The sequence below is a fragment of the Stegostoma tigrinum genome, chromosome 17 (assembly GCF_030684315.1).
Source record: "Stegostoma tigrinum isolate sSteTig4 chromosome 17, sSteTig4.hap1, whole genome shotgun sequence".
Lineage (NCBI taxonomy): Eukaryota > Metazoa > Chordata > Chondrichthyes > Orectolobiformes > Stegostomatidae > Stegostoma > Stegostoma tigrinum.
The window spans coordinates 59,154,145-59,182,012 of NC_081370.1; the positions used below are offsets into that span (position 1 = coordinate 59,154,145).

General features: G+C 40.8%; 1 protein-coding gene across 4 annotated transcripts in view; it reads right to left on the reverse strand.

The window, feature by feature from the left end:
- Positions 1–27,868, reverse strand: part of nav2a (neuron navigator 2a) — a 566,581-nt gene that overhangs the window by 66,269 nt on the left and 472,444 nt on the right. For 3 of the 4 annotated variants that reach the window (XM_059652190.1, XM_059652189.1, XM_059652187.1), the window contains 3 exons: positions 23,610–23,662; positions 15,855–15,878; positions 14,103–14,177 (listed from right to left, as the gene is read on the reverse strand). In XM_059652190.1, coding sequence (XP_059508173.1) covers positions 14,103–14,177; positions 15,855–15,878; positions 23,610–23,662 — 152 coding nt within the window. Of the gene's footprint in view, positions 1–14,102; positions 14,193–15,854; positions 15,879–23,609; positions 23,663–27,868 lie in introns of all 4 variants that reach the window. The other variant, XM_059652188.1, reaches the window with a different exon arrangement.

Sequence of the window (27,868 nt, forward strand, 5' to 3'; positions counted from 1 at the left end):
CACCCAGAGAGTGGTGGATATATGGAATGCTCTGCCCCAGAAGGCAGTGGAGGCCAACTCTCTGGATACTTTCAAGAAAGAGATGGATGGAGCTCTTAAAGATAGTGGAATCAAGGGTTATGGGGATAAGGCAGGAACAGGGTACTGATTGTGGATGATCAGCCATGATCATAATGAATGGTGGTGCTGGCTCGAAGGGCCAAATAGCCTACTCCTGCACCTATTGTCTATTGTCTACTGTCTAACTGCAGATGCTGAAGAATCCGAGACAACAAAGTGTGGAGCTGGATGAACACAGCAGGCCAAGCAGCATCTTAGAAGCACAAAAGCTGACGTTTCGGGCCTAGACCCTTATTACAACAGTCTGGCCGTTAAAGAGCATATCATCAAAACAGTGGGAGCATGTTTGCTCTTGTGTTTTTACAATTACCTCACTGATACATTGCCACTTATGGCTCCAGTGGTGGTATATTGTGTCTCACGGATAGGATGTAATGTGTTTTTAAGGGACACACTCATGATATAATTGTCACATTCGCAAAATGTGACTATAACATACACAGAATCCCTGATTTACAAATGTCCAACTTATGAGCACTTGGACTAAAGAGAACAGCCCTACACAGGGCCATAATTTAAAATATCCAACCTATCAACATCTCCTGCATTTGCAAACAGCTCCTTCATATCATCCTGCAATATATTGTGCCTTGTGAAAGGACTTCAGAAAGGAACCTGTTCCCCTCCCAGTGACTGGCTGGATGTATACATCAGGACCTGTAACAAACGTCGATGGAATTTTTCAGTACAATGCTACCCACACATAGTCCTTGCACTACAGGGGCTAACACGAGTATCCTCCAACAGGTACAGAGGCAAAAGTCTACATCAATCACCGATGAAACAGCACTCCTGATAATTCTCGCTGGCCATTTCTTGGCCAGTCCCATCTTGCAGCAGGCCATCATTTCGTTTATACAAGTGGCACAATCTCGTCGTTGAAACACATCCCACTGCTATCACACATCTAATATTACCATCACCCCGCCCACCACCCCATCCTTTCACCAACTCTGCTGCAATATATTGTGGGTATGTGGAAAAAGCGTTATTCTTGACATTGTGCATTATACTTCAAAGAAAAATCTCATCTTCCACAAATCAAGAGAAATATCTCAGCAATAGACCACAAAATTAAACAAGTCACAACATCGACTGTACAGTTGAGTACCATTTCTTGTTTAGTTTACAGTACAATGCTTTAAAGCATTGCTGATACTTTATCACCAGTAACATTCCTAGACATTTATTACCTGAATCATGTACCATTTTGAAATTTTATTTCCTTTTACCATTTCTGCAACATTTGCTAAGTCAATGTAGGCAACTTCTGACTTAGATTTCTCAAACACATTTCCCAGGAAATTCAGGGAGTCTTTCAAACACGACAACTCTGTACAATCTAAAAGGAAAACTCCTGGTAACAAAACATTCGAACAAGTTTCCACTGTTCTCTTTCAACGGGTGAACAAAGGCTTGTTGTTTCACAAGGTAATCAACATAGTTTTTAATTCTTCCTGTAAGCATGCAATCTCTATGCCTAAACAAATCACTAACATTTCACTTTTAAAAAAAAAGACCAAGGGCATACCATTATTGACAAATCAGTTTACGTTTAACAAATAATCCCACCTCATTCATATTTGCAAACGGATAAGGAGAAGGAAGGCTGGAATTTTCGATGCACTGATCACCACTCTGTGTTCTACTGGTGAGCTCATTTTTGTTGCCCCTTTTCTGCACGGAGGGGTAATGGTTGAGGCTAGGCCAGGGTAGAATACTGGCTTGCTTGTTAGGCGAGCTCACAATAGACATTTCAGTTCTGCTTTCGAGCTCAGTGCCAAAGTAAACAAACAGCGAACAATCCGAACCAAAACAAGAAAACTGTGTTGCTAACTCCAAACTGCTTGCAACTTTATCTCCAGGACATTCAATGTGCCATTCCTCAAATCAGATGAGCTTCTGTCCCAGGTAACTCGCCAGACTCAAAAAGACTCTCAAAGCAATGATTTCCCACCGTTTACTTCAAATTTAAATCAGAACACTGCCCTTCTGAGGTTCACCTCTGCTGCAGAAGAATTAGGGAACTGTAAAAGCGTCAACAGGGTTTTATTCTGCTGCTTCTCAGTATCACACATAAGCAGGTCTCAAGCATCCACCCCCACACTCCACTCCCGCAGAAACATTGTCCTGACTGAAACAGATAGACCTCCAGGCAGCATCAGATTCTGTCAGGCAGAACGCAGAGGTTCAAATATACGTAAACAGCTTCTACATGCTGGTGAGAGGAAGCACTCTCTAATCTCCCTGATGACATAAACAGGCCCACAGATGCTGGCAAATTCATCAATTAACCAAGGCAATTAGCCCACATCAATCACTATGCTGACAATTTAACATGAGAACTTTAAGATGGCTTCCCATTTAAACATGTAAACATAACAACCTTATTAACAAGTCATGCTCAACAGAAAATCAAAGGAAGCAGGCTCGCAAAACAACGTACCCATCAGAGTCTGCATAATAACACTAATATTTATGCTAAAGAAGAGACATGCTACAAATGGGGTAGATTAATAGGCACATTTCAGAGATCCAGAATGAAGTCTGCGGCATGCATGTGCATACCTGTTTGTATGAATTGTACCAGGAGCTATGCTAGTGCAGACATTAGTGCATAGACAATGAATGGGCAGAGCATGGCATCAATCTCTCTGCCTAACACACACACACACACACACACACACACACACACACAGAGACACATTCTCTCACACACCCTTTTCCTGAAGAAGGGTCCAGACCCGAAACGTCAGGTTTGCTGCTCCTCTGAAGCTGCTTGGCCTGCCATATTCATCCAGCTCTACACCTCGTTATCTCAGATTCTCCAGCATCTGCAGTTCCTACTGTCTCCTTCAGGGTCTTAATCTTTCTTCAGGTGATTATGGTAACACCTGAAGAAAGATTAAGACTCTGAAAGCTGCTGTTTTCAAATAAACCTTTTGGACTATAATCTGATGTTGTGATTTCTAATTGTGTATTCCCCTTAATAAACAGTAAATCTTGGAGAATAGGAAGAGCCCAGGCACAACAGGAGAAGTAGCCAGGAGAGAAAAGGACGTAAAAGTATGGGTTCACAGCCAAATGCCATATCCATCTCGAAGTTTCAGTGAGCAATTCTGAGAGTTGGTCATGGTTGTAGGTTTGGAAGGTGCCAAGGTGGAACCTTGGAGAATTTCTGCAGTGTTTCTTATAGAAGGTAAACAGGGTATTGAGATCCTGATGAAGGGTCCAGGCCCAAAACGTCAGCTTTTGTGCTCCTGAGATGCTGCTGGGCCTGCTGTGTTCATCCAGCCTCACATTTTATTATCTTGTTTTCAAATTTATACAGCTTTGTGTGTCATGACTGACAGAACAACCAAATGGCTAGGCAATGGGCCTGATGTTGAAATGTGGGACTAGTTTAAATTACGCATTGCTTTGGTGGTACAGACTTGAGGGGCTGAATGGCCTCTTCTGTACTGTATGATTCTATGACTGTCTTTGGAGTAGGAAAAATAGAAGGATGATTTTGCCACAAAGTAGAACAAGTTCTGTTAGCAAGGCATTAACACTTACAATAATGCCAGAAAATCCCATTCAGTCTTAAGGGGCTTGAAAAAGGATAAATATTGAGAGGATGTTTCCCCTCATGAGAGAGCCTGGAGCCTAGATCCAGAGGGCATACTCTCAGAATAAAGGGTGCCAATTTAAGGACTGATATGAAGAGGAATTTTTTCTCTCTAAGGGTCGTGAGTCTGGAACTCCTTGCTACAGGAGCTGTGTGGGAAGAGTTCTTTGTATATTTGGGACTCAGATAAATCGATTCATGATCAGTGACAGAATCAACGGTCGATACAGTGTGGAGCTGGGGAAACACAGCAGATCAGGCAGCATCAGAGGGACAGGAAAGTCAACATTTTGGCTCTACACTCCCACCAGCCCTGATGAAGGGTGTAAACCCCAAACATCGACTCTCCTGCTCAGACTCTAACTCCAGCATCTGCAGTTCCTGCTATCTCCGAGGGAACCAAGGGTTACAGCAAAACGACAGGAAAGTGGACATGATGAAAGCTGGATCAGCCATAAGGGCAGCACGGTGGCTCAGTGGTTAGTACTGCTGCCTCACAGCATCAGGGACCTGGGTTCAATTCCACCCTCAGTTGACTGTCTGTGTGGAGTGTAGGTTTTCTCTGGGTGCTCCCACAGCCCAAAGATGTGCAGGGTAGGTGGCTTGGCCATGTTAAATTGCTCACAGTGTGCAGGGATGTGTTGATTAGGGGGATGGGTCTCGATTCTCTGAGGGTCAGTGTGGACTTGTTGGGCTGAAGGGCTAGTTTCCACACTGTAGGGATTCTATTAAAAAAAATTCTTTCAAATGATGGAATAGGCTCAAGGGGCAGAACAGCCTCCTTCTGTTCTTATTTCTTACGGAGTCCTAAAATCAAACTGTGGGTGGTCACTGTCCCACAATGATGTCAACCCAAAATGCTGAAACAGGGTCTTGTGCTTTCGCCAAAACAACTTGATAATTCTTTTCATCTTCCCCCAAATTAGATGCACTTTCTCAAGTGATGAGCAGAGCTTCCTGCAGCCAATGCCACACTGTAGGACTTGGATTATCAATTTTTAAATACGAAGCAAAGGTTTGGCTTCACCGAGCACAGGTGGTATCAGTTCATTGCCAAATGGAGGTAAAGAACAGTAGTGCTCAGGAAGCCTGACACCTAATCCTGAGAGATTGTGTTTGTACAGCTGTTATTCCGATACTGTAGCAATCATTCAGATCCTACTCTTCTTCGTAACCTCTGCCTGCTGCTGCGTTCCTTTGATTTCCTGGCAAACTATCGAGGCAAAGCTTTCATTAAGCTGGATTTAAAAATAGGAGCAGGACATTTCTCAGTTGTCACTTTTTTCTTGCCAGTACGTTACTTTGCAACAGTCATATAATGCAGTAAACCTTGCTGATGTCTCTTTGGAGAAAACTTGGTCGAATGAATGGGACATTACATGAAATGGATTTTAATTCATTCTGAAGATTGCCTTTAGTAATTTGCAAAGCTTACTGCTGTGGCAAAGTTGAATGAGAAGTGTAACAACTGATTTGCTTTCCTGAACCAAATCAGGCAAAGTTATTGGAGACTAGAAGCAACAAAAAATTGCTGCACAGGTCCAGAGCACAGATTTTGTTAACTAGCAAGTCATGACTAGAGTGTGTTTATAGTTGATTGTCAAATGTCCAATAGCAAAATCTCAGACTTGGGAATCTATCTCATGGCAATTAACAAGACACTACCATTTAAAAACAGGTTATGAGGCAATTATTAAACAACTATGATTTTGAGAGCTTAAAGTATCAGCCTGGGCAGTTGGCCAGGGAGGTTTCTGTGTGAGATCAACTACCTTTATGCTTTTTGGGTCTTAAATTGTAAAGAAATAATTTTAAAGATTAAAAAAAGGCATAAAAATCAACACAGATTCTGCCCAACCTGCCAAGCTTTTTATACATAATTTGCAAATCAAACATCTGCAGTATTCTTATTTTTAATTTATCAACTAGTGTTGCTCAAAATGCAAATTGCATCAAAAAAATCCGAAATTTCACAGTCATTTCCAAACCAATAATTACATGATAACAATGATCGGTAAAGCTATTAAATGCAGCCTATTTCTGCAGCATGTAGTAACACATTTAATTCTGATTCAGATGTTGAACCTTTTACGCTGTTTTGTTGCAAAGGGAGTCATACTTTATCACCCATCTTGGTGTCTCCTGTAATTCCTAAACATTAGATAGAAAACACACTGCACTTATCTGTCCTGCAAGCATTTTTCACCTGAATGCCAAACATATCATGCTTTGAATGAGCACAATACCAACAAGCCCCCGGGAAAGAAAACACCATTCAGCAGTATCACCAGCTTGGAATTTGAGCCTTTTTATACAATTAAGCGTGCGATTTGCCATTTTAAATGACATTGGAAGAAGAATTGAGCAGCAGTTCAGACAAAACAGATCAGTTTTCCACTGATTTCCTCCTTTTTACTTTCTACTTTTGAAAACATTGAGATGCATTAGGGTGCCCTCCCGAGTGTGATCCCAAGCCATTTCCCATAGGTTTCAATAATAAACTTTAGCAACTATTTGACTGAGGCAGCTAACATAACAGCAGCTACTCCTGGTCTCACTCAGCAAAAACACAAGATTAAAACTATACATGAAGACAAAAGGCAAGTAACTTCCACTCTCCTTATTTTAATATCATCAAAACAAGTACTGGATAACCCAACCTATATCAAACATTGAACCCAAGGCTAAACAGTTCAGAGACAAAGAAATGTGCATTTACTCACAATGATATAAAAGCATAAAACAGATTATTAAAATCGTTCATGGCTGTAAGCTAATAATTTCATGCTCATTCCTGAGCTTGAATTTGAATTGTATATATACCTCTGAAACCTTTGGGAATAAAGCATGCTAGTACAATCTTCACGATCCGTTCAGTGAGCAATATACAGGTTAAAATCGCAAACAGTGAAATGCTTTCCCCAGGGAAAATATGCACAATAAGAATTGCATGTAAAGTGTAGTTTACTGCTAATTGTCAAAAACAACATGATCCAAATTGATAAATTACTTTAGCTGAAAGGAAACATTTCATGGGTTTTGAATATAAAGCATTCGCAATTATTTCACATTGATCTGCAAATTTCTCTCCACTGTTGCGATTTTCTCACATTAGCTTCTATATCACACAATATTTGACATTGGCCTACATTATCCAACACAGGAGGTGTCTCAGATTGCCCGCCTTTGCCCTGGAGGCCCTTGAGTTTCAGAACGTAGATTGCAATGGCACTGACACCATCTTTCTGTTTTATGATTGAGCAAATTGCATCCCTCCTACCTATCCTTCTACTTCAAACATCAATCTTTCATTTCGGTTTCTGGCTTGTTAGACATGTATCCACACTTTGTCCCTAAAGGCACAGATGGGGAGCTGTATTTCTCTGCTTCCATTCAATTACACAACTGGCAAACGACCAACTGTAACCATCCTGCACTTGTTCATTAGTACTTGCCAGGAACTTGGTACCTTTGTCATCTCTTGTTTGTAAAAAAAGCAACTTAACGATAACAGGAAACAACAGTTATAGCCAATAGGCATTCATTTGTTTGGACAGTGTGAGATGTGAGCTCCCTTTTTTTCAGGAAGGCTCCATCAAACTACAAACCAATCAGGCAGTAGTGAGGCTACCATGGGGCCTTCAGGTGGATTCAGGACACACAGGCAGGAGTCACCACTATTGAGCCTCCAATCAGAGGTCAAGAGTTCTTATGCCCTGTAGTGCCAGTGGGGAGAGGGGATGGTTGCTGCAGGGAACCTCTTGGATGGACAATGAATATTGGCCCATCCAGCAATACCTACGTCCCATGATTTAAAGCTAAAAAACACCCACTCGAGTCCCGGGATCACGTAGTGACCAAGGGAACATAGAAATAATGGGAGCTTGGTAGCGGTGATGGGGGAGGGAGTAGATTAGCACAGGCCCTGAGGGGTGAGGGGGGTCGTGGGGAACTGGCAGCAAGACCAAAGGGGGTGGCTATCAGCCCTTGCCAATGTCCAATCTGCCACTGAGTGTGTCTCTCATTGAGATAGCTGACTCACGCACTGGGGATACAAGGTTTCAGCTGTCATGAATGCCATAAGGCAACATGCCCACCTGCAACTGTGTAAATCCCAACAGGAATGGGATGAAACTCCTTTAAGTGGTCCTTAGTTGGCCACTTACACGTCTCAGTTGCTGGTGCGGCAGTAAAGCAGGATTTAGGATGTCACCACTCCACCTCATGGCATACCTTTCCTACTCCCAAAGCCACCACTTGAGAGACCACAAGATTCGACCCAGTGACTTTTATTCATCCATATGATGAGTGTCATTGGTTGGGCTTGCATTTATTGCCCTTTCCTAATAAGGCCAATGAAGGTGGTGGTGAGCTACTTTCTGGAGGTATTGCAATCTTTGTTCTTACATCCACAATGCCGTTAGAGAGGGAGTTCCAGGATTTTGACCCAGTGACATTGAAGGAACAGAAGCTATTTCCAAGACAGAATGGTGAGTGGAGCAGAGGGGAGTGGTCTTGGTGTTCCTGTGTCTCTGCTACTCTTGACCTTGGTGGTAGAAGTCATGGGTTTGGATTCTCAGTGTGAAATTTTTCTTAAACACTGAGGGCCCAATTAAAATAAATGACTACCACAACAGCACTTCAGCTGAGGAAAGCTGGCAGAAAATGTAACATCCCCTCCAGACATAAAGCTAACAAATAAGTCAGGAAGGTCCCACACTTGAGGCATCTGGTTTAGGCCAACACAAAGAGAAGTGATTCAAAGCTGTACTTCAAAGATTAAATCTGATCCTACCCACTTACCTCCCCATTTTAGACTCAATAAATCAGACAACATTTCATGATCAAAATGTGCAATAAATTTAATCATCAACAGGAAAGTGATGAGATAAAGATAATGATAAAGATAAAGATAACTGCACTTTATCACAGAACAGGTAAGTAACTTTGGTACAATCACCTCCCACTTTTTCTTCACTGTCAAAGAATTTAGCTCCACTCGAAGAAGTGTCCCGTGAATTCTTCTGAAAATGTGGCCTGGCTGCATATTATTTTTAAGCTGTGACCCCCTATAGTTGGGGGCCACCAGAAAGTTGCTGGGTGAGGGGGAATCACATTGACAAATTGGGATGTTTAGGTAGTCCTTTTCACAGAGCAAGGAAAGAAGCATTGGCCAATCTTACCAGTGGTGTTGAGATCACTTTGAAGCAGCAGGCAGGTGAGCAAAGGTCATCAGAAAATCTCACATCGCAGCAGTTCCTCCTCCCAGACAGCCGTGGGATATGAGTGCAATACAGAGTAGCTAATTTGTTAGTGCCCACACAGTAACAGGCCAGTGACATTGCAGGAATGTGGGTCTCCAACTGAGGGTGAAGCCTGGCAGGTGCCTCGAGGCGGGCTCTGGCAATGGATGGGGGCATGTGGTTACAGTGCAGTAGGTGGGGTGGAATCCATGGATCGTTTGGGGTGCTGTTGAGGTGTCCTTTAATACCCAACACACTCCCCAGACCAAGTGCCTAAAGACCATAACTGTGGCTGCAGGCCAATACATGGAATAGTTCCTATTTTGCGATAGCATTTTTAGTCACATTTAGTCAGGCCAATTTCAGAGAAGACCCTTTGTTAGAGACACTGTTGTTACTGCAGACCTACAGAGGAAGCACTTATCTCTTCTGGTAGAAACTCTCAGCCAGGAGCACACCTACTGGCCCTCCTCATGCTGTCTTTCGAGAGTCAATCTGTGAATTGCCCTCCTCCACTGCCCACCACCGCTGGGAACATCGCAAAGACAGCTGGACCTCAGAAAGTATTGGATGTAGGACCTGGAAAATAAGTCCTGTAAATGGTCCTGTTCTGCCCTTAAAAATACTTAAGAGAATCAGACACTTGTTATAGCATGGAAGGAGCACATTCGACCTAATGTACTCTCATTATATCTGCAAACAAGTATCATTATCCAGCACTAATCTCTTACTTTCTCCTCTCTGTACCCATGTAGAGTACTTCTGTGGTGACTGTAATGAGATCAACCAGGAAGACCCCATATAAAATGAGTTCCCTGATTGGGACTGTTAATCTGGTCCAATCAGGGGGCCCTGGCTGACAGATATAAACAGGAGTTATGCTGCAGCTCTACAAAACCCTGGTGAGACCACACTTGGAATATTGTGTCCAGTTCTGGTCGCCCTATTATTGGAAACGTGGAGGCTTTGGAGAGGGTGCAAAGGAGATTTACCAGGATGCTGCCTGGACTGGAGGGCTTGTCTTACGAGGAGAGGTTGACTGAGCTTGGGCTTTTCTCTCTGGAGAGACGGAGGAAGAGAGGTGACCTGATCGAGGTGTACAAGGTAATGAGAGGCATGGATAGAGTCGATAGCCAGAGACTTTTCCCCAGGGCAGGACTGACTGCCACGAGGTGTCATAGTTTTAAGGTGTTAGGAGGAAGGTATAGAGGAGACGTCAGAGGGAGGTTCTTCACCCAGAGAGTTGTGAGCGCATGGAATAGTTTGCCAGTGGTAGTCGTGGAAGCGGAGTCATCAGTGACATTTAAGCGACTGCTGGACATGCACATGGACAGCAGTGAATTGAGGGGAATGTAGGTTAGGTTATTTTATTTTTAGATTAGGATTGTTCCACGGCACAACATTGTGGGCCGAAGGGCCTGTACTGTGCTGTACTTTTCTATGTTCTATATTCTATGAGTGCCAGATGTTCTATCCACTATGAGGTCTCAGTGTCAAAGATTCTCCATGTGTAAATAAAGGGTGGATTGGTGATGGGATAGTGGCCTCTATGGAGTTATTTAAATTTCCATCCAAATAACCATCCAATGCCCACTTGAATGCTTCATTGAAACTGCCTCCACCACATTTCCAGACAGCGTATTCTATATTCTAACTACTCACTCAGTGAAAATGTTTTCTTCTCACAAAACCGTTGGGTTTTTTTTGGCCAACACTATACCCTCTCATTTTATGAATGGAAAATTGGCTCTGTCCAGCCTGCTCATGGTTTCGAAAGCCTCAATCAAATCTCCTCTCAGCCTTCTTCTCTCCAAAGAAAACAGTCCTAACATCTTCAATCTATCGCTGAAGCTTCTTAATTCTGGAATCATTCTTGCAAAAACATAAAAGACACCAAAATGCCACTGTCAAAGAGCACTACCTGCCAATGACCATGTAGAAGGAGGGCCCACAGGATGGAGCTCTAAGCACTAACAAAGAACCAGTTAGAAAATACTGAAGAGAATCACACACTTATTATAGCGTAGAAGGAGCACATTTGATTCAAAGCCCTAGCAACCTGAATGCTCTTCCTCTGTTGTGCAGGGATACAGATTAGAGGGTGAACACAAAAATTATACACACCTCATGAAGATTTTCTGTTTATTTACGCAAGTAAACCTATATCTCTGATAGTCAAGTAAATTGAACTCCCTGGCTCGGTACGTAGCAGGGGCAGAGTAATTAAATATTTTTAAGGTGGAGGAGGACAGATTCTCATTTGGCAGCAGAATAAAGGGGATGGGTATCCGGAACTGGGAACATAAACTGATCAATAGATCTCGATTCAATGAGATCACGGCTGATCCAATAATCCTGAACTTCACTTCTTGCCTTTTCTCTATCACCCCTCATTCCCTGACTGATTAAAAATCTGTCTATCTCAATCTTGAATTTCCTTTACGACTCAGTTCAACAGCCTTCTGCGGTATAGAATTACACAGATTCATCACCCTCAGTCAAGAAATTTCTCCTCACCTCTGTCTTAAATATGCAGCCCCTTATTCTTAGATTATGCCTTTTAGTCCGAAACTCTCTCTCACGGGGAAATAACCTCTCCATATCCATCTTGTCAATTCCCGTCATAACCTTGTATGTTTGATTAAGATCTCTCATTTTCTCAACTCCAGTGAGTACAGCCCAACTTTCTCAACCTCTCCTTGTACGAAAAACCCTCTGTACCCATGACTGATATTTGACCTCAATACTTGTTCCATTTTTAAAATCTTTCAAATTTGCCTCATATTTCATTGTGACAAATATTAAATAATCTTAATTTGAACGATCTACATTTATTATACAAAGTGGCAGACACACTTGCGTCATGGCCTAAGGTTACAGTGAAAACCTGAGAGCGTGTAGCAATGACTTTGCTTTTGAAGAGAGGTCACACACGTACCACCATTTAGAGTGTTGGTATTTCACCGTGTAATGTTGTGGTGTGTTAGACACCAACAAATGCATTGGTCTGTGTTTCAAAAATAACAATTCAGCACACTCTCTCCTAGCTCACATTTTTTTACAGCACTTCAGACTTGCTCCAATAGACTTTGAAAGCCATCAATCAACGTTAACTAATTGTCTGTTGGTGATTTATTTAGTCTTCACAACTACTATTTGCAACCTTGTCATTGTAGTACAATATGGGCTTTGGCCCTTAACCTTGCAGCATCAAATAAATAAGCACATTTCCAATTTATCACTGCCATCAATGGAAGACATAAAGCAGAGGCCAAATAATCCCCATAAAGGAGGAAGGGAAAGCCAAGAGGTCATGTTATCCTCGTTAGCTTACAGGCACTTCCCAGCAGTCGATTAGTCAAAAGATGATGGTATTTGGAATATGTCATGTGTGGGTTAATCCTGTAAATGTAATTTATTTGGAAGAGAATTATTTGAGAGAGAAAAATAGTGTTGCTATTTGAAAGTGTTAGGTTGCATTTTCTACAAAATCTATAAAATTATTCACTGAAAAGGGTGTTATATTAAATTGGAAAGCGGTTTCTAAAGAGGTTAAATGTGGATAACTGTCATACATTCAAAACAACTACACTTTTTGAAGAAGCATATTTCCGGTGTGCTTAGTAACCAATCCCTACTGTATTCTGCAACATCCTTACATGCACTGGTTTTATTGCATTAGAAGTAATAGCTGGATTAATATATTACTCAATCAATAATTTACAATGTCATTACAAAATCACCTTAACCATAAACCTGAATGTGAAAGAGTAACCAAACATTGCCCTGAGAGAAACATTCCTCTACTCACTGTTAACACTTGAATTTATGAGCTCTCTCTGATTGATTTGCGGGCTGTGGGCATCATTGGCTCGGGGAGCATTTATTGTTAAGAGTAAATTGTTAAAAGTTAACCATAACGCTGTGGGTCTGGAGTCACATGTAGTCCAGACGAAGTAAGGATGGCAGATTTCCTTCCCTAAAGGACATTAGTGAACCAGATGTGTTTTGTTTTTACAATTGACAGTGGTTACATGGTCACCATTAATTGAATTTTTAATTCTAAATTGTATTTACTGAGTATAAATTTCACAATCTGCCATGGTGGGATTCAAACCCACAACCCTTGAATATTTAACTGGGAGGCTGGATTACCAGACCAGCGACATCTCTGCTACACTATCACCTCCGTTTGAGCACAGCAACAGGAACATACAAATTAGGAGTAGGCTACTTAGCTCTTCCTGCCCACTTCACCATTCAATAAATTCATGACCGATTGGATCACTGCACTTAAATGGACAACATCATTTTAAAATAGTAGCCCTAGTAGTTGTAGATTCTCCAACATGAGGAAACGTTCTTTCTTCATCTACTCTGTCAAGACCCCCTGAAAAGATTTGTAGTTGAAACAATCAGTCAAGTCTCAATCAATCAATATTATTCTAAACTCCAGTGGATGAAATGCTAACAAATGCTTGTGACTTTTACTCACAAGACAACCACTCATTCAAGGTATTAGATTTATGAAGGAGCAAATTACTGTAGATGCTGGATTCTGTACTGAAAACAAAAAATGCTGGAAATCACAGCGGATCTGGCAGTATCTGAATCTAGATGACTCTTCACCTTTAGATTTATGAATCTTCTCTGAACCGCCCCTAGTCTTCTTTATACAAGGAGACTGACATTGTATACAGTGGTCCAGTTGTGGCTGCATCAATCCCCTATATAACAGAAGATAGCCTCCCCACTTCAGTATTCAATTCCCCTGACAACAAATACAGAATTCTATTAGCCTTCCAAATTACTTGCTGTACTTGCATACCAACCTTCTGCAATTCCTGCACAAGTGCACTGAGATCCCCTCTGCATCTCAGATCTCCACAATATTTTGCCATTAATATATGCTTTAGTTTTTATTTGTCCCATCAAAGTGGAAAATTTCACATATTCCCACTCTATATTCTATTTGCCAGCTTATATCTTTCTGCTTGCCGGAGAGATGTGTAACAGCAAAAGCAAGATTTCAACAAACTTAAGTAAATCAATTCTCCTGAGCGCCATAATACACTTTCAGTGTTTGCTGTTTTAAGTCTCCACACCCTACTCCCCTAGATGTTACTTACATTAGCAGTGAGCTGCGTCGTAAGGGCTGCCACTTTCTCCTGGGAAACATCGAGCTCCCGCCGAAGTTTGCGGATCTGTAGGCCAGAACACTACAAAAGTTAAAGCTCACCATCTCCATTTAATTCTGATCAGAAAAGTCAAGCTACTTTCAAGAAAATTACCTTGCAGTTTTCTGACACATTCTGATACCTTGCAAACAGGTAATGAACATCATCCAGTGGTTTTCATTTCAGGAGAATCTACACTTTTGTACTCCATATAGCCTTTATATTGCCGTATCATATAAAAAACTAATTCTCTTCCAAAATGACTTCGAACTCTGCTTCAACCACAGCGGAGAACTAAACATATTACTTATAAAAAGTTATTTTTCTAACCTCATCCTTAATTCTTTTTGAACAGTAATCAGCTGTGGAGACTCTTCTGAAAGTGAGCTGCCAATATGATATGATGCTATTACTATGCCCTGATTTTGCATAAGGAACTAGCTAATGTTACCTCTTTATTATTGCATGATAACAAGGTGTAGAGCTGGATGACCACAGGAGGCCTGGCAGCATCACAGGCACAGGAAAGCTGACGTTTTGGGTCTGGACCCTTCTTCAGAAAATTTATGATTGCATGTTTTATTTAATATACGATACAGATTTGTTTGTTTTTTTTAAGTCTGGATTCACATTCTATCACCTTCGAATGCATCATGATCCATTTATAATCCTACTCTTTAAGATGAATTTCCTTTTGGTAACTTACTTTCAGACACAGAGCTTTATATTGCTCTAAACAGCACTGCATTCTGGTCTTTCTTTGTGTGGCGTTTAAAAATTGCTGGGACAATATGGTGTACTGTCCCCTTCTTGCCCCCTTCCCAAATACACTCCCATTCTAGTCTGGTGCTGCTATATCTTGACAGAAAATCCTCACACTGTCTCAACTCTCAAAGTCAGATCATTTGTAATGATAAATAGTTTCCTCCAGCACGCCATGTGGGACATCACACCTAACTGCAATCGGAGAAATATTCTCCCCCTACATCTTACCAACCCGAGCCTTTTACTATTTGTTCTCCACGTCTTCATTTGTGTAGCCACATGTGCCTTTAATTCTAAGTAACATAAGTGAATGGTACCTTAACAAATAAATTTTGAAAATCCAGATTAATATTTACTATTCTTCCTTTGCTGCTCTTATTTTGGAAAATGAATTTGACAAGTATCATATGCATAATTATTTGGTGCAACTCACTGAGCATTATTGAAAAAAATACACTTTTTTAAGCATTTTACACTGCAAACATCAGGACATTTTGCAAGAATACCAATTAAAGGACAAAACCAACATCCATACTGCATGAGACAACAGTGCGGATTGATTGGTTACTGGACACTGATTGGTACAGGTGTCGCTATGAAGAGTAATGTTTATATTGATTGACAGTTAACTGCCAGGCTTTGTTTATTAAATTTTAAACTAGATAGGATTTTTTTTACTTTTCTTGGCTTTCTCCTCATGGTAACATCAGTAGCGACATGAAATAGCAAGATTCACCTCAATCGGTATTCATGTGAAATGTTCCAACGAGAGACAAAAGGTTTCAACAAAATATATCAATTTTCATTAAAACTCAAATATCTTATTACAACTGTGTGCACTAAACCATCCTTCTGCTATTGCTTTGCAATTCCATTCCGTACCATGAACCTTAACCAGCAATTTCAAGTATTTGAATCATGATTTTAAACTACACTTACCTCTGACTGTGATTTTTCTTCAGGCTGAAACAAGGAAATAAATTTTTTTTTAGAAAGCAGTGTATATAAAAAGGCTGTAAAGTAAAACTAAGTATAATATTGTTGCAAAATATTTAAATGCAAGAAAAGTCTCTATCTGCATTGATTATTGCACCATTTTAAAGTGAAGGGCAGGAGGTTTACATGGAATTTAAGCTAAATATTTTTCACCCAGAGTGAGCTGGAAATCTGTCTGGGAGGGTGGTAGAGTGTGGAAAACTCACAAAATATATGTGAATGAGCATTTGAAATTTCACAACATTCAAGACAATGGGCCAAGAGCTGGAAGTGAGATTAGTGTAAATGGGTTGGCATAGACTTGATAGCTGAAACACCTCTTCTGTACTATATGACTCTATGACTATGATTATTCAGTAATTAATTGCTCTCACAATTTTAACAATGACCTTAATGGCTTTTATAATTTAATGTCCCCTTAGGCTTCATCATTGAGAAATGGCGACAATTTTAGATACATCGGCAAAATTTCAGCATCTCACTCAAGTTTCCAAACCTCCTGCATGGAATCTGAACTATGAAAGTTGATACTTATTCAATTGTAGTGGGCTGTAACCAACTTCAGCCAAGCCTGCCTGCACTCTACACCCACTCTCAGCTGGGAGTCACCAGATGGTGATCAGAAAGAGGAATTCTGCCCAATGTTTCTTCACCCTTGGGCATGGTGCTGCAATCCTAACTTCAAGGCATGTTTAGCAAGATATTAAAAGAGAAAATTACGTTGGAAACAAATTTTCACAGTAAAACTACGAGATGCACTCTCTTTTGCAGAAAACAAATAAATATACTAATAGTGGAATACATCCTTTACAAATTCAGAAACGTGTGTAAATTTAAGCTGACAAAAATCTGCCGCATTTGGAAAATGGTGCAAGATGACTTCATATGTAGACCTTATAAATTATCCCATTAAATTCCTTACCACGGTTGATATCATGACTTCAGGCATGAGAAGAGATTATACAAATTAGGTCTGTCTTTTCTAGAAATTAGGAGTTTAGGGAATGATATAATCAAAGTTTTCAAGGCAAAGACAGGGTAGATAAAGTTAAAGTATTTCCACTGCTTGTGGATTCTAGAACTTGTGGGGCATAGTCTGTGAATTAGGGTTCGATTGTTCAGGAGAGATATTAGGTAGCACTCCACACACAAAGGGTGATACAGGTTTGGAACTCTCTTCCATAAAAGGCAATGGATGCTGGATCAGTTGTTAATTTTAAATCTGAGGTGGTTTTTTTTTTGTTGAGCATAAGTATTAAAGGGAAATGAGTCAAAGGCAGGTATTTGAAGTTAAACCGCAGATCAGCCACGATCTCACTGAATGGTGGAACAGGTTCAAAGAGCTGAATGGTCTACTCCTGTTCCCACGTTCCATAATAATGTGCAATCTTGAATGGAACCCAGAAATCGCACGATGTATTCCCTTTGGTTCAATTAACAGGAGCACAGTAGTGTGGTTAAGTGTTTCTGCTGAATGATGAAGAAAGAAAACAGTCAGGGACTGAAATGAATGATCACCTTCAGGCGGTCTGTTTCCATGCCAGGCACACTGCTTTGGGTTCAAGTTCAGGTTCACTTGAAATTCCCAACATTTTTGTGCGTCCATGGCTGTCCTCTTTGGAATCTGCCCAGATAACCACTACACACCCCCCAAACCTGATATTATCTCCTGCCTTCTGCACAATACCACATATCATTTTTATTGATGTCCCACACATTCAAACCTTCCACAATGCTTAGTGCCAAACAAAAACAGGTTTACACTGCTACTGTTAGTTCAGATTAGTCTGCATTTTGGAGTTGAAAATGCAGCATTTAAAGAACCATTGATCATACTTATTTCAATGAGTCTACAGAAAACGATGCCTCTTCAGCCATTTAAAATTAATCTGTTTCCAACTGTATCTATAATCTGAATCAAGCTGTTGTAGATGAACGAAAGATGGAATTGAGACACTCAGGAAGAGGGGATGGGGAAGGTCTGGATGAAGGAATGGGGAGAATGGGACATGGGAAGAGGGGATGGGGAGATCAGAGCTTGAGAAGAGAGGACGGGGAATTCAGGGCTGAGACTTAGGAAGAAGGGATGGGGGAGATTAGGGCTTGGGAAGAGGGGATGGGACAGACCAGTACTTGGGAAAAACAGGATGGGAGAGATAGGGGTAATGAGAACTGCAGATGCTGGAGAATCCAAGATAACAAAGTCTAGGGCTAGATGAACACAGCAGGCCAAGCAGCATCGTAGGAGCATAAAAACTGATGTTTCGGGCCTAGAGAAGGGTCTAGGCCCGAAACATCAGCTTTTATGATCCTAAGATGCTGCTTGGCCTGCTGTGTTCATCCAGCCCCACATTTTGTTATCTGGGAGAGATAGGGAACTGGAAAGAGGGGATGGGGGAGATCGGCACTTGGGAAGAAGGAACAGGGAGTTTGGGACTTGGGAAGAGGGAATGGGGGAGATTAGGGCTTGAGAAGAGGGGATGGGGAATTTGGGGCTTGGGAGGAGGGGATGGGGAGGTTGAGATTTAGGAAGAAGGGATGGGGAGATTAGGGCTTGGGAAGAGGGGATGGGGGAGATTAGGGAGTGAGGAGAGGGGACGGTGAGTTTGAGGCTTGGGAGGAGGGGATGGGGAGACTGAGACTTAGGAAGAAGGGATGGGGGAGATTAGGGCTTGGGAAGAGGGGATGGGGCAGACCGGGACTTGGGAAAAACAGGATGGGAGGGATAAGTAACTGGAAAGAGGGAATGGGGGAATTCGGGACTCGGGAAGAAGGAATAGGGAGATTGGGACTTGGGAAGAGGGCATTGGGGAAGGGGGGAGATTAGGGCTTGGGAAGAGGGAATGAGAGCGTTCATGACTTAGGAAAAGGGAGAATATGAGAAGGTGTGTGCATCTCAGGTTTAATTTGCGTATGTTTTATTGGAGTGACATTTAAATGCCAATTTCAAGCGCGCAACTTGGATCTTGCTGCACAAAGAGCAAGTTACTGGCTTGAAAGGAAGTGCTATTTCCAAGTGTACAGAGGTGTTTGGCAGCACTTTAATTCATAATTTATTTAAAATGCAATTAATTTTCATCTCACAGCCTGTCATTGATGAGCTGAGATGTGAATGGGCAAGATCGTGACTTGGGAAGAGGGAATAGGGGAGACTGAGACTTGGTAAGAGGGGGTGGGAAAACTGGGACTTGGATAAGGGCACAGGGAAGCTCTGGACTTGAAAAAAACAGCAATATGAGAAGGGGCGTGCAAATCATGTTTAGTTTGCAAATGTTTCATTGGAATGACATTTATATACCGACCAAGCAAGCAATTTAGACCTTGCTGCTCAAAGACTGAGTTATTGACTTGAAACAAATTAAGCGCTTTTTCCAATTGATCAATGGTGTCTGGCAGCACATTTATTCATATTTTATTTAAAATTCAATTAATTTTTTTCTCACAGCCTGCCACTGAATAGAGTCTGTCAACAGAGATGAGGAATTCCAGATACTGTTTCATTTGTTACAGAGAGAAAATACCTCACTTGCTCGGTTGAAGTGCGATTCTATGTGCAAATCTATGTGGCAGGTCTAATTTATCACCAAATTTCAAAACCCTATTGGTCGGCATCAGTTTTGTGAAATTTTCACCTCAATAAATCTTCACAGCTGTTGCATAGTTCTCACTGAAAATCCCACTGCAACAGTATTGCAAGCTGGAAGTAATATTGTTTACAAAGCGTGAGTACTTTAAAAACCAGAGGAAGAAAATACAATATCAGTCGGCTTCTGGAATCCAGAAGATAAGATGCTTAGCAAACAGTGTAAATATGGGATTAAAAAAAATCTTGGTCAAAGAGCTAAGTTTTCATAATGGTTATAACAGAAGAGGAAGGTGGATGAGCAAAAGTACTGATAGGGAGATTTCCCGAGTCTGCAAGGTACTCACTAAGACTGAAAGAGCAATGGGATGGTTTGCTTTGGAAGGTCAGTAAAGAGTCTGTATGTTGGTGGTGGATGCAGTGATTGCAGCTGTAGGAAGTCTCAGAGACTTTAAGAGTCTTGAATAAAAAAAATTCTGCTTTCCTAAGTACACAACTATGTAATTAGAGCAAAATAAACGCATCACTGTGCTATTTTGATATGCTGAAGTTTGCTGATTTTCATCTCCAGAAAGATTTAAATAACTGAGCAACAAAACACAACCATCAGCTAGCTTCTGTTCCCCTGACTATAGTTTACCCTATCACTACCATACTTGCTCACATTCCCAGCTTGAATGGCATCCTGTCTGCTGGTCCATGGTCAGCCTGCTCACTCTCCTTGCAGTTTCTCTCCTTATCTACACAGGTAGGAAGGACCTCACATGTGCTGGAGACAGTCTGGAGTTCAGGCCCCTCTATCACAACAGGTTCCCTGGATCTCCCTGACTTATAGCCACATATCCCCCTCTCCCTGATCAATGATAACCTAAGGGTTCAGCCCACATTAAGGGCTGAGACTGACTCCTGGAACAAAGTTCCCAAGTATCTCCCCTCACCGATACCCCACAATGTGTACAACTCAGAATCCAGCTCAGCAACTCCAAATTGGAATCATACAAGGTGTTTCACTTGGCTTTTGAAGGGTGTCAGTGCAGGCAAAAAAGTGCTCCATTTCTCCAAGGAGGGTGGGGATAGAATATCCAATGGTATAAACCTGACTAACTGCAACATTTAATCATTCCACAGAAGCAGTCTGATTCCAGTCTGCCATGACTGCTGAGAATGATGGTCCCTGAAACGTAAGTGAAAAATGATCACAACTGACAAAGCACCTGCCTCTGTTAATATTATGGTATTGTGGTAAACAATCTTGGACAAATCTATGAAGATATGAGCCCTTGTCAGAAACAGGGATATTGAGCGGTGGTTCTGTGACTTGATTATGTTTATTACCTGATCCCCACTTGCAAACAAAAGAAAAAGCAACTGACAGTATAGAAACAAGAACATATTTAAAACATGGTGCATGTAGCTAAATATACTAGGTGTGTAACATATGTGCACAGTATACATCTTTATATCCAGGTATATATGGACATAATGTTCCAAGATATATCTGGTAGATATAGATATGTGTGGATACACATTAAGTTTTGTAAAAAGGGTAAAGTTGTCAAGTCCCATAGCTCACTCTCTCATTAGAGAGAGATGGCTGATGGTGGTTTAGCCTGAGGGTCACCATGCCTCAGCTCAGGAACAAAGTCGAGAAGGCAAAACTGTTACGGGAGCCTCAGTCGGTGCAGGAATTGAACCCACACTGTTAATATCACCCTACATCACAACCAGCCATCCAGCCAACTGACCCCCTATAAAATACATATAGGAAATCGCATCTACAGCCTTGGGGGCATCCTAAATGTCACAGCCTATTAAGCACTTCTGTGGTTCTATGGGTAAGCATAACAGCCGATTTACACACTGTCGTGAGCAATATGACCAGATAGTCTGTCATACTAACATTCATAACTGCTGACCCCGGACATTGTGAGATCTCTCTTGTTCTTCTTGACCTTTGCTGCATGACAGAAATTAACAAATGATTAAGTGACTAGACTAAATTAGGAGCAGTCCTAAGACTGCACCTCAAAGCTAGCTGAAGGCTACGAGCTATGGGTAATGACTCACAACATTTTGGAAGGAATCATTTAATGGCAATACTTTATTGCTTGTTTTGCAGCAAACGTAATTACCTTCGGCTGCAATACTGTCGCATTAGAATGAATGAAGGCCCTTTATGCCAAGAGTAGAGAAAATTAAGACAAACGATGACATAAATAATGAATGCATCATTGAACAAATACACCAGGAAACAACTCTGCCTGCAAATGTAATGCTCAGATTAGATGCTTACAAAGGTACAAAACATGTCCACACCCTCATCAGTTTATTTTTCTGTACCTCAACCAAAACACCTTCAAGCACATGACAACAACAAGCTTTATTTCGAAAGGCAACAGAAAGATTTATCCAACAGGGTCATTTTAACTTATTATGAATCATGTTTCTTAATGTTTATACTAGAAGTTAATTAGCTCAATTGACATACCATTCTAGCTTTTCTGTGCTTTCATTGAAGCCAGTATGTAAACACTACAAAAAGTTTATATTAAAACATATCACAGATACAATTAACGTAAGCATTACTTTGCACATTTAATTTTAAATAAAAACTGAAAGAATGGCAGATGCTGTCAGCAAAAACAGGTGTTGCTGGAAAAGTTCATGAGGTCTGGCAGCATAAGAGGAATCAAAGTTAACGCCTTCGGTCTGGTGACCCTTCCTCAGAACCAGACATTAACTTTGATTTCTCTTCACACGTGCTGCCAGACCTGCTGAGCTTTTCCACCAACTTCTGTTTTTGTGTACATTTAATACTTATTTACATAAAATTAATTTATTAATCAAATTACTGCAAAGTGAGAACACCTCTTGATTTTAAAAAAAAATAAATAATTAACCAGCTCATGTAAAATGAAATACCAGAGTAAGTTCAGCAAGTTGCTCTTCTGGTTTATACTTTACACTAGTTCTGACTGATTTATAAAACAAAATGCTGAAGAAACTCAGCAGGTCTGGTAGCATCTGTGGAGAGAGTAACTGAGTTAATGTTTTGAGGTCAATGACCCTTTGTCAGATGTTTTCAGGAGGGGTCAAAAATTTTGAAATGTTAACTCTGCTTCTCACTTCATAGATGCTGAGTTTCTCCAGCAATTTCTGTTTCTCTTTGTATCAGATCTCCGTGTTCACAACTCTTTCTTTTCTCTCACTGATCTACATTTAATCAAATAAAAGCCACACAACGAAACTAAAATCCTGTACAAGGATCTACACAAATTTTTCACCTTTCGAACACAAGATTGAACACTCCGACTTCAGCAATATAACTGACCATAACTCGGACCATCACCTACCATCAACTCTCTGGGCGTAAGTGGCCTGGTGAGAGCTATTGTTGCCATCATACTGCAGCTGAGTCTATATCGCTGTCACTGATGTGATAAGAACTGCTCGGAGGGACAAAACCAGAAGACACCAGCCAAACTATCACATTTCTGAACCACCTCGCAGTCTTATTGGGCAGAGGCATTTGAAATGTGAGTCAAAACATAAATAACAGCTTGCACGCACTCCCAGCTAAAGTGACATCACGGGTGTGGTCACAAGATGTTAATGATCATATATGCAAGTCAAAATTAAATCCTGTTAGAGCGAGTTGATGATGGAATAATATTTTTTCCAAAACAGTATGCTTTAAGATGAGTCATTGCTCAGAATAAAACTTCCCCCTTCCGTGACAACCAGGAACATAATATTGTGACATGTTAATCTTGCTTGATGCAGAGAGTAAGAAAGAGCTCTCTCATGCCACCCCTGACAATGTTGCATTGAATTTAAAGTTGTCTCTAATAATACCTTAGTGCTATTTAATTTTCTAAATGGTACCAAGAGAACAGCAAGGTGTGTACAGTGAAAACAGTATCTTTCAAGCAGGAATTTCAGATTTGAAGTTGATATGAGGAGAACCAAAGAAAACATCAAATTATTTGAAAGTTTGTGACATGGAAAAACTTCTTTACTTTTTTTCCCCCCTGCTGAATCTGATTTTTTTAAAATCATATTTTAACTATGTAGGGAGAAGGAATGTATCAAGTAGTTAAAGTTCTGGAGCTTACCGTTGAGTATATAGATGAGGTGCTGGAAACGAGAGATAAGGAAGAGCCATGAACTGTACAAGATTTCAGGTTGTGGCAGGATTAGCAGACCAAAAGAAAAGAAAAATAAAAACAATTAGTCATGGTAGGCTTTTCAGTAAATATCTAATGCAACTGATATTGGCTAATGAACAGAATTTGAGATATTAAGAGTGGCAAAAACTTTAGTGTTACCATTTTTCCTCTGTAAAGCTGAGAGCAATTGATTATGCACAACTGAAAGTGGAATTACAAACACTGCAAACAATAACATTTTACACCTTCACAGAGTGCACTGTTACAGTCTTTGCAGACAGAACATTTAGAAATCACCTAGTTAACTTGAACTCAAAAATTTTCCCATCATTTTCTTTGTAAAACACAACCGCGCAAGTGCTTAGCTTTGTTCAATTTAGGACTAGCTGAACGTTTAATGGTGCAGTAAATCATGTTAACTCCAAACTTCTGCCCCTCAAAAACCAAGTACATAGGATTCCCTCTGAAGAACATAGAACATTTCAGACATTTTGTTAAACAAATATTCGTTCTTCAGGAAAACTATGATTGCTCTGATATCCACATTTCTCTCCTAAACTTCATGCACATCTTGATCTTTCTTTTGCTCTCAATACAATATTTACATGTAATTTGTATTCCCTGCCTTTATAGTCTGTGGTTTTGTCTATGAGAGCTTCTTAATCTGATTGCTGTTGCTGCTAGTCCAACCTGCTGCCTGCTGTTTCACTGGAGTACAATGATCTGCTATCAAATATATCAAATTGAAACTGATGTCAGAACAGGGAAGATTTATATTCTAGAGCTGCTGAATCTTTGTGGGTAGCATAAGTGGCAAATTTGTGCATGGCTGACAAGTCCAAGCTGTCAAAATTAGGCAAACAAATGGGCACCTTTCCTGTTGATCTCTTCAATCACAAATGCAGTCTACTTTGTGCAGTAATGTCACTAGATAAGGAAAAAATATTTACAAACTATTTGTGAGCTTCATCCTAAGAAAACTTTGTAATTTATATAACTAAGGCATCTGAACCATGTCATATTTGCACCTGACAATACAACAATTCAATGTTTCTTGAAAGATAGAAATTCAAAGCTAGGCTTTACATACAGAAAAAAGTCTTTGGGCAGCACAGCCCGAAGGTATCGCAAGGGTCTTGTTAATTACTTGAGGTAGACGCCACCTTTGGTTGTAAAGTATCTGCAGGTTATCATAATCCACTGATAATTCCTACTCTTCTTTTGGGAAAACTGCTTAAAAGTGGTCACTAAAAATATCGGTGTCACTAACTGAGTTCCTGCAACCTTCCACTGTATTCCAGTTCGACTCTTCAAAAGTGAGAATCTGCAACAAAATCTATGTTTGTCGCTTAGAACAGTCCATAGGCGTAGTCTGGATCAGGCATAATGGGCTGAATGGCCTCTTCTGCATCATTACCCTCCTGTGATTCTGTAATTTAATTGGAGAATCTCTGAAACAGTGACAAGGAAGCTCTCAGGGTTTCGTTCCTGGTCTGTGTTGAATTGAGTTGAGGCCCTTTGTGGAACTAAGACTCTGGGAAATTTCTCAGTTCGTTCTCCAATTCATAGTTTACTTCAATGCTGTTTTCTCTGTAGGAAGTGATAGCCTAATTGTATTACTGCCAGGCTATGAATTGGGTCTTAGGTATGGAAGATGGAATTTGAATTCAATAAATATCTGTTTTAAAAGTCAAATGACTGTCATTAAAGATCATCTGGTTCGCTAACGTCTAGTTAACCTGACCTGTTGCACAATATAGAAGAAGAACATCCATCCTTAGATAGTCTACCCTGTGTACGAATGGACTCAACTGAAATGGCCGAGCAAACCACTCAATTGTAACAATCATGAGAAAATCACAAAAAAAGAATGAAACTAGACAGACCAACTGGCAAACCCAACAGCATTGTAAGACTGAGACAAAAAACAAAGTCACTGGAGAAACCCAGCAAGTCTAGCCATATCTATGGTGAGAAACTAGAGTTAACGTTTTGGGTCCAATGACCCTTCTTCAGTGCAGTACAGATGTTGCCAGGCCTGCTGAGATTAGATTCCCTACAGGGTGGAAACAGGCCCTTTGGCCCAACAAGTCCACACCGCCCCTTGAAACATCCCACCCAGACCCATCCCCCTATAAGTGACACACCCCTGGATACCACGGGCAATTTAGCATGGCCAATCCACCTAGCCTGTACATCTTTGGACTGTGGGAGGAAACCGGAGTACCTGGAGGAAACCCACACAGACACGGGGAGAATGTGCAAACTCCACACAGACAGTCACCTGAGGCTGGAATTGAACCCGGGTCCCTCATGCTGTGAGGCTGCAGTGTTAACCACTGAGCCACCGTGCCGCCCAGATTCTCCAGCAATTTCTGTTTTCGCTTCAATTTCCAGCATCCACAGTTCTTTACTTTAGTTTAACATTGTGGGTCTAACTACACAGCACCTGGGTTCAGAAATTCAAGTAGGCAGCTCACCACCTCTTTCTCAAGGGCAACTAGGGATGGTCAATAAAAACCAGCCCATTCAACGACATTTAAATTATAATGTTAAACAAAAGCATTCCAGAATTAATTTTTTGATATGACAGTCAATAATCAGGGGGAATCAATTTGCCTGCTTATTTGGGGTTTAAATGCTAATGTGTGCATTGACTTGAGGTACCCAGGAGGTCTCCTTTGTTTGTGACTATGTTAACTGCTGGTCACACACAATCTCTGCAGTACACAGGGTCAGCCTCCAATATCAACAACTGACGGGCAGCACTGAGGTTTTCTTCCTTCTGTGGTCTTCTCTTGTCAAGATATTCGCTAAACCTCCCTTGACTAGTTTCAGCACCTTCGTCATCTCAGAAACCTGAGCAGAAACAGCAACAGAAAATTGTTTGGACACACCTGTGTAGCATGTGTGACCTGAATCAAGACCTTCAGACACCATGGAAGGGATACTACCCCTGCACCATGAGAATCTTTATCTGGCTCTTGCAAATGAGTCCGAGTCCGAGTCTTTCCCCAATTATAATTAGTCCTCAACTAGAATTGGCAATGGCTTCATGGTCATCATCAGACTCTTAATTCCAGATTTTCAAAACTGAATTTAGATTCCACCATCTGCCACGATGGGATTCAGACCGACATCCCAGAACAATACCTAGATTTCTAGATTAATATTCTAGCGATAATACCATTAGGCCATTGACTTCCCTATAAAGTCAGAGATTGAGAGAATGGGAAAAAAGAAGTAAAACATCTCTATGTGACTATGAGCAGCGTTTGTAAAGAAAAAGGGCAAGTTGTTAGCACAGATACACACGACATGATAGCCAATCTAAAGAATTTATAGCTTTGGAGGAAGAAACCCTTCAACACCAAAACAGAAAGTGCTGGAGAACTCAACAGGTCTGGCAGCATGTGTGGAGAGAGAGAATGCAGAGTTAGCATTTGATGTTTTGAGTTTATGATTATTCTCCTTCAGAATTGGGTTGAGTTTCTGTTCAAGCTGTTTCACACTCTGTTTCTCTTTCCACTGAAGCTGCCAGACCTGCTGGGTTTCCCCAACACTGTCTATTTTTATTTCAGATTTCCAGCATCTGCATTCACTCACTTTTACTTGAAATAAATCCTTTATATACATTTCCATTGTCCTCATATGCTCCAAAAATTGTCATGTGAACTCTCATTTTTGAGACCTACATTTTTAATATGTTAGTTTTAAAAGTTAAAGTGTATCTGCTGGGATTGTATATCAGAATAATGCCATGGTACTAAAAAGTAAATTCTGTCACCCACTGGATTTTCTTGCAAGACCTTCAGAATTTGTCCAAATAGTATCATCTACTGAAATGCCAGGTTTCCCAATGGCTGGAGATCAATATTCAAAATGAAGCATTTCCATTCAATTGAAGAATGAACATCCGAACATATGAATTAAGAGCAGGAGTAGGCCATTCAGCCCTTCTTTCTATCTCCCTGTTCCTCCATTCAATAAGATCATGGCTGATTTGTTTGTGTTTCCAATTCCAAATTCCATATTCCCATCTCCCCTCAAGATGTATGAATGCTTGATATTGAATGCACCTTTCTTCTGGATTTTCATTAGGTAGGGCCTCCCCAATTACATAATTTGACACAGCATGAAACAAAATTTGGATGACACTGAGTCATAAGGAAAGCTAATAAAATGCTTTATTTTATTGCTAGGGG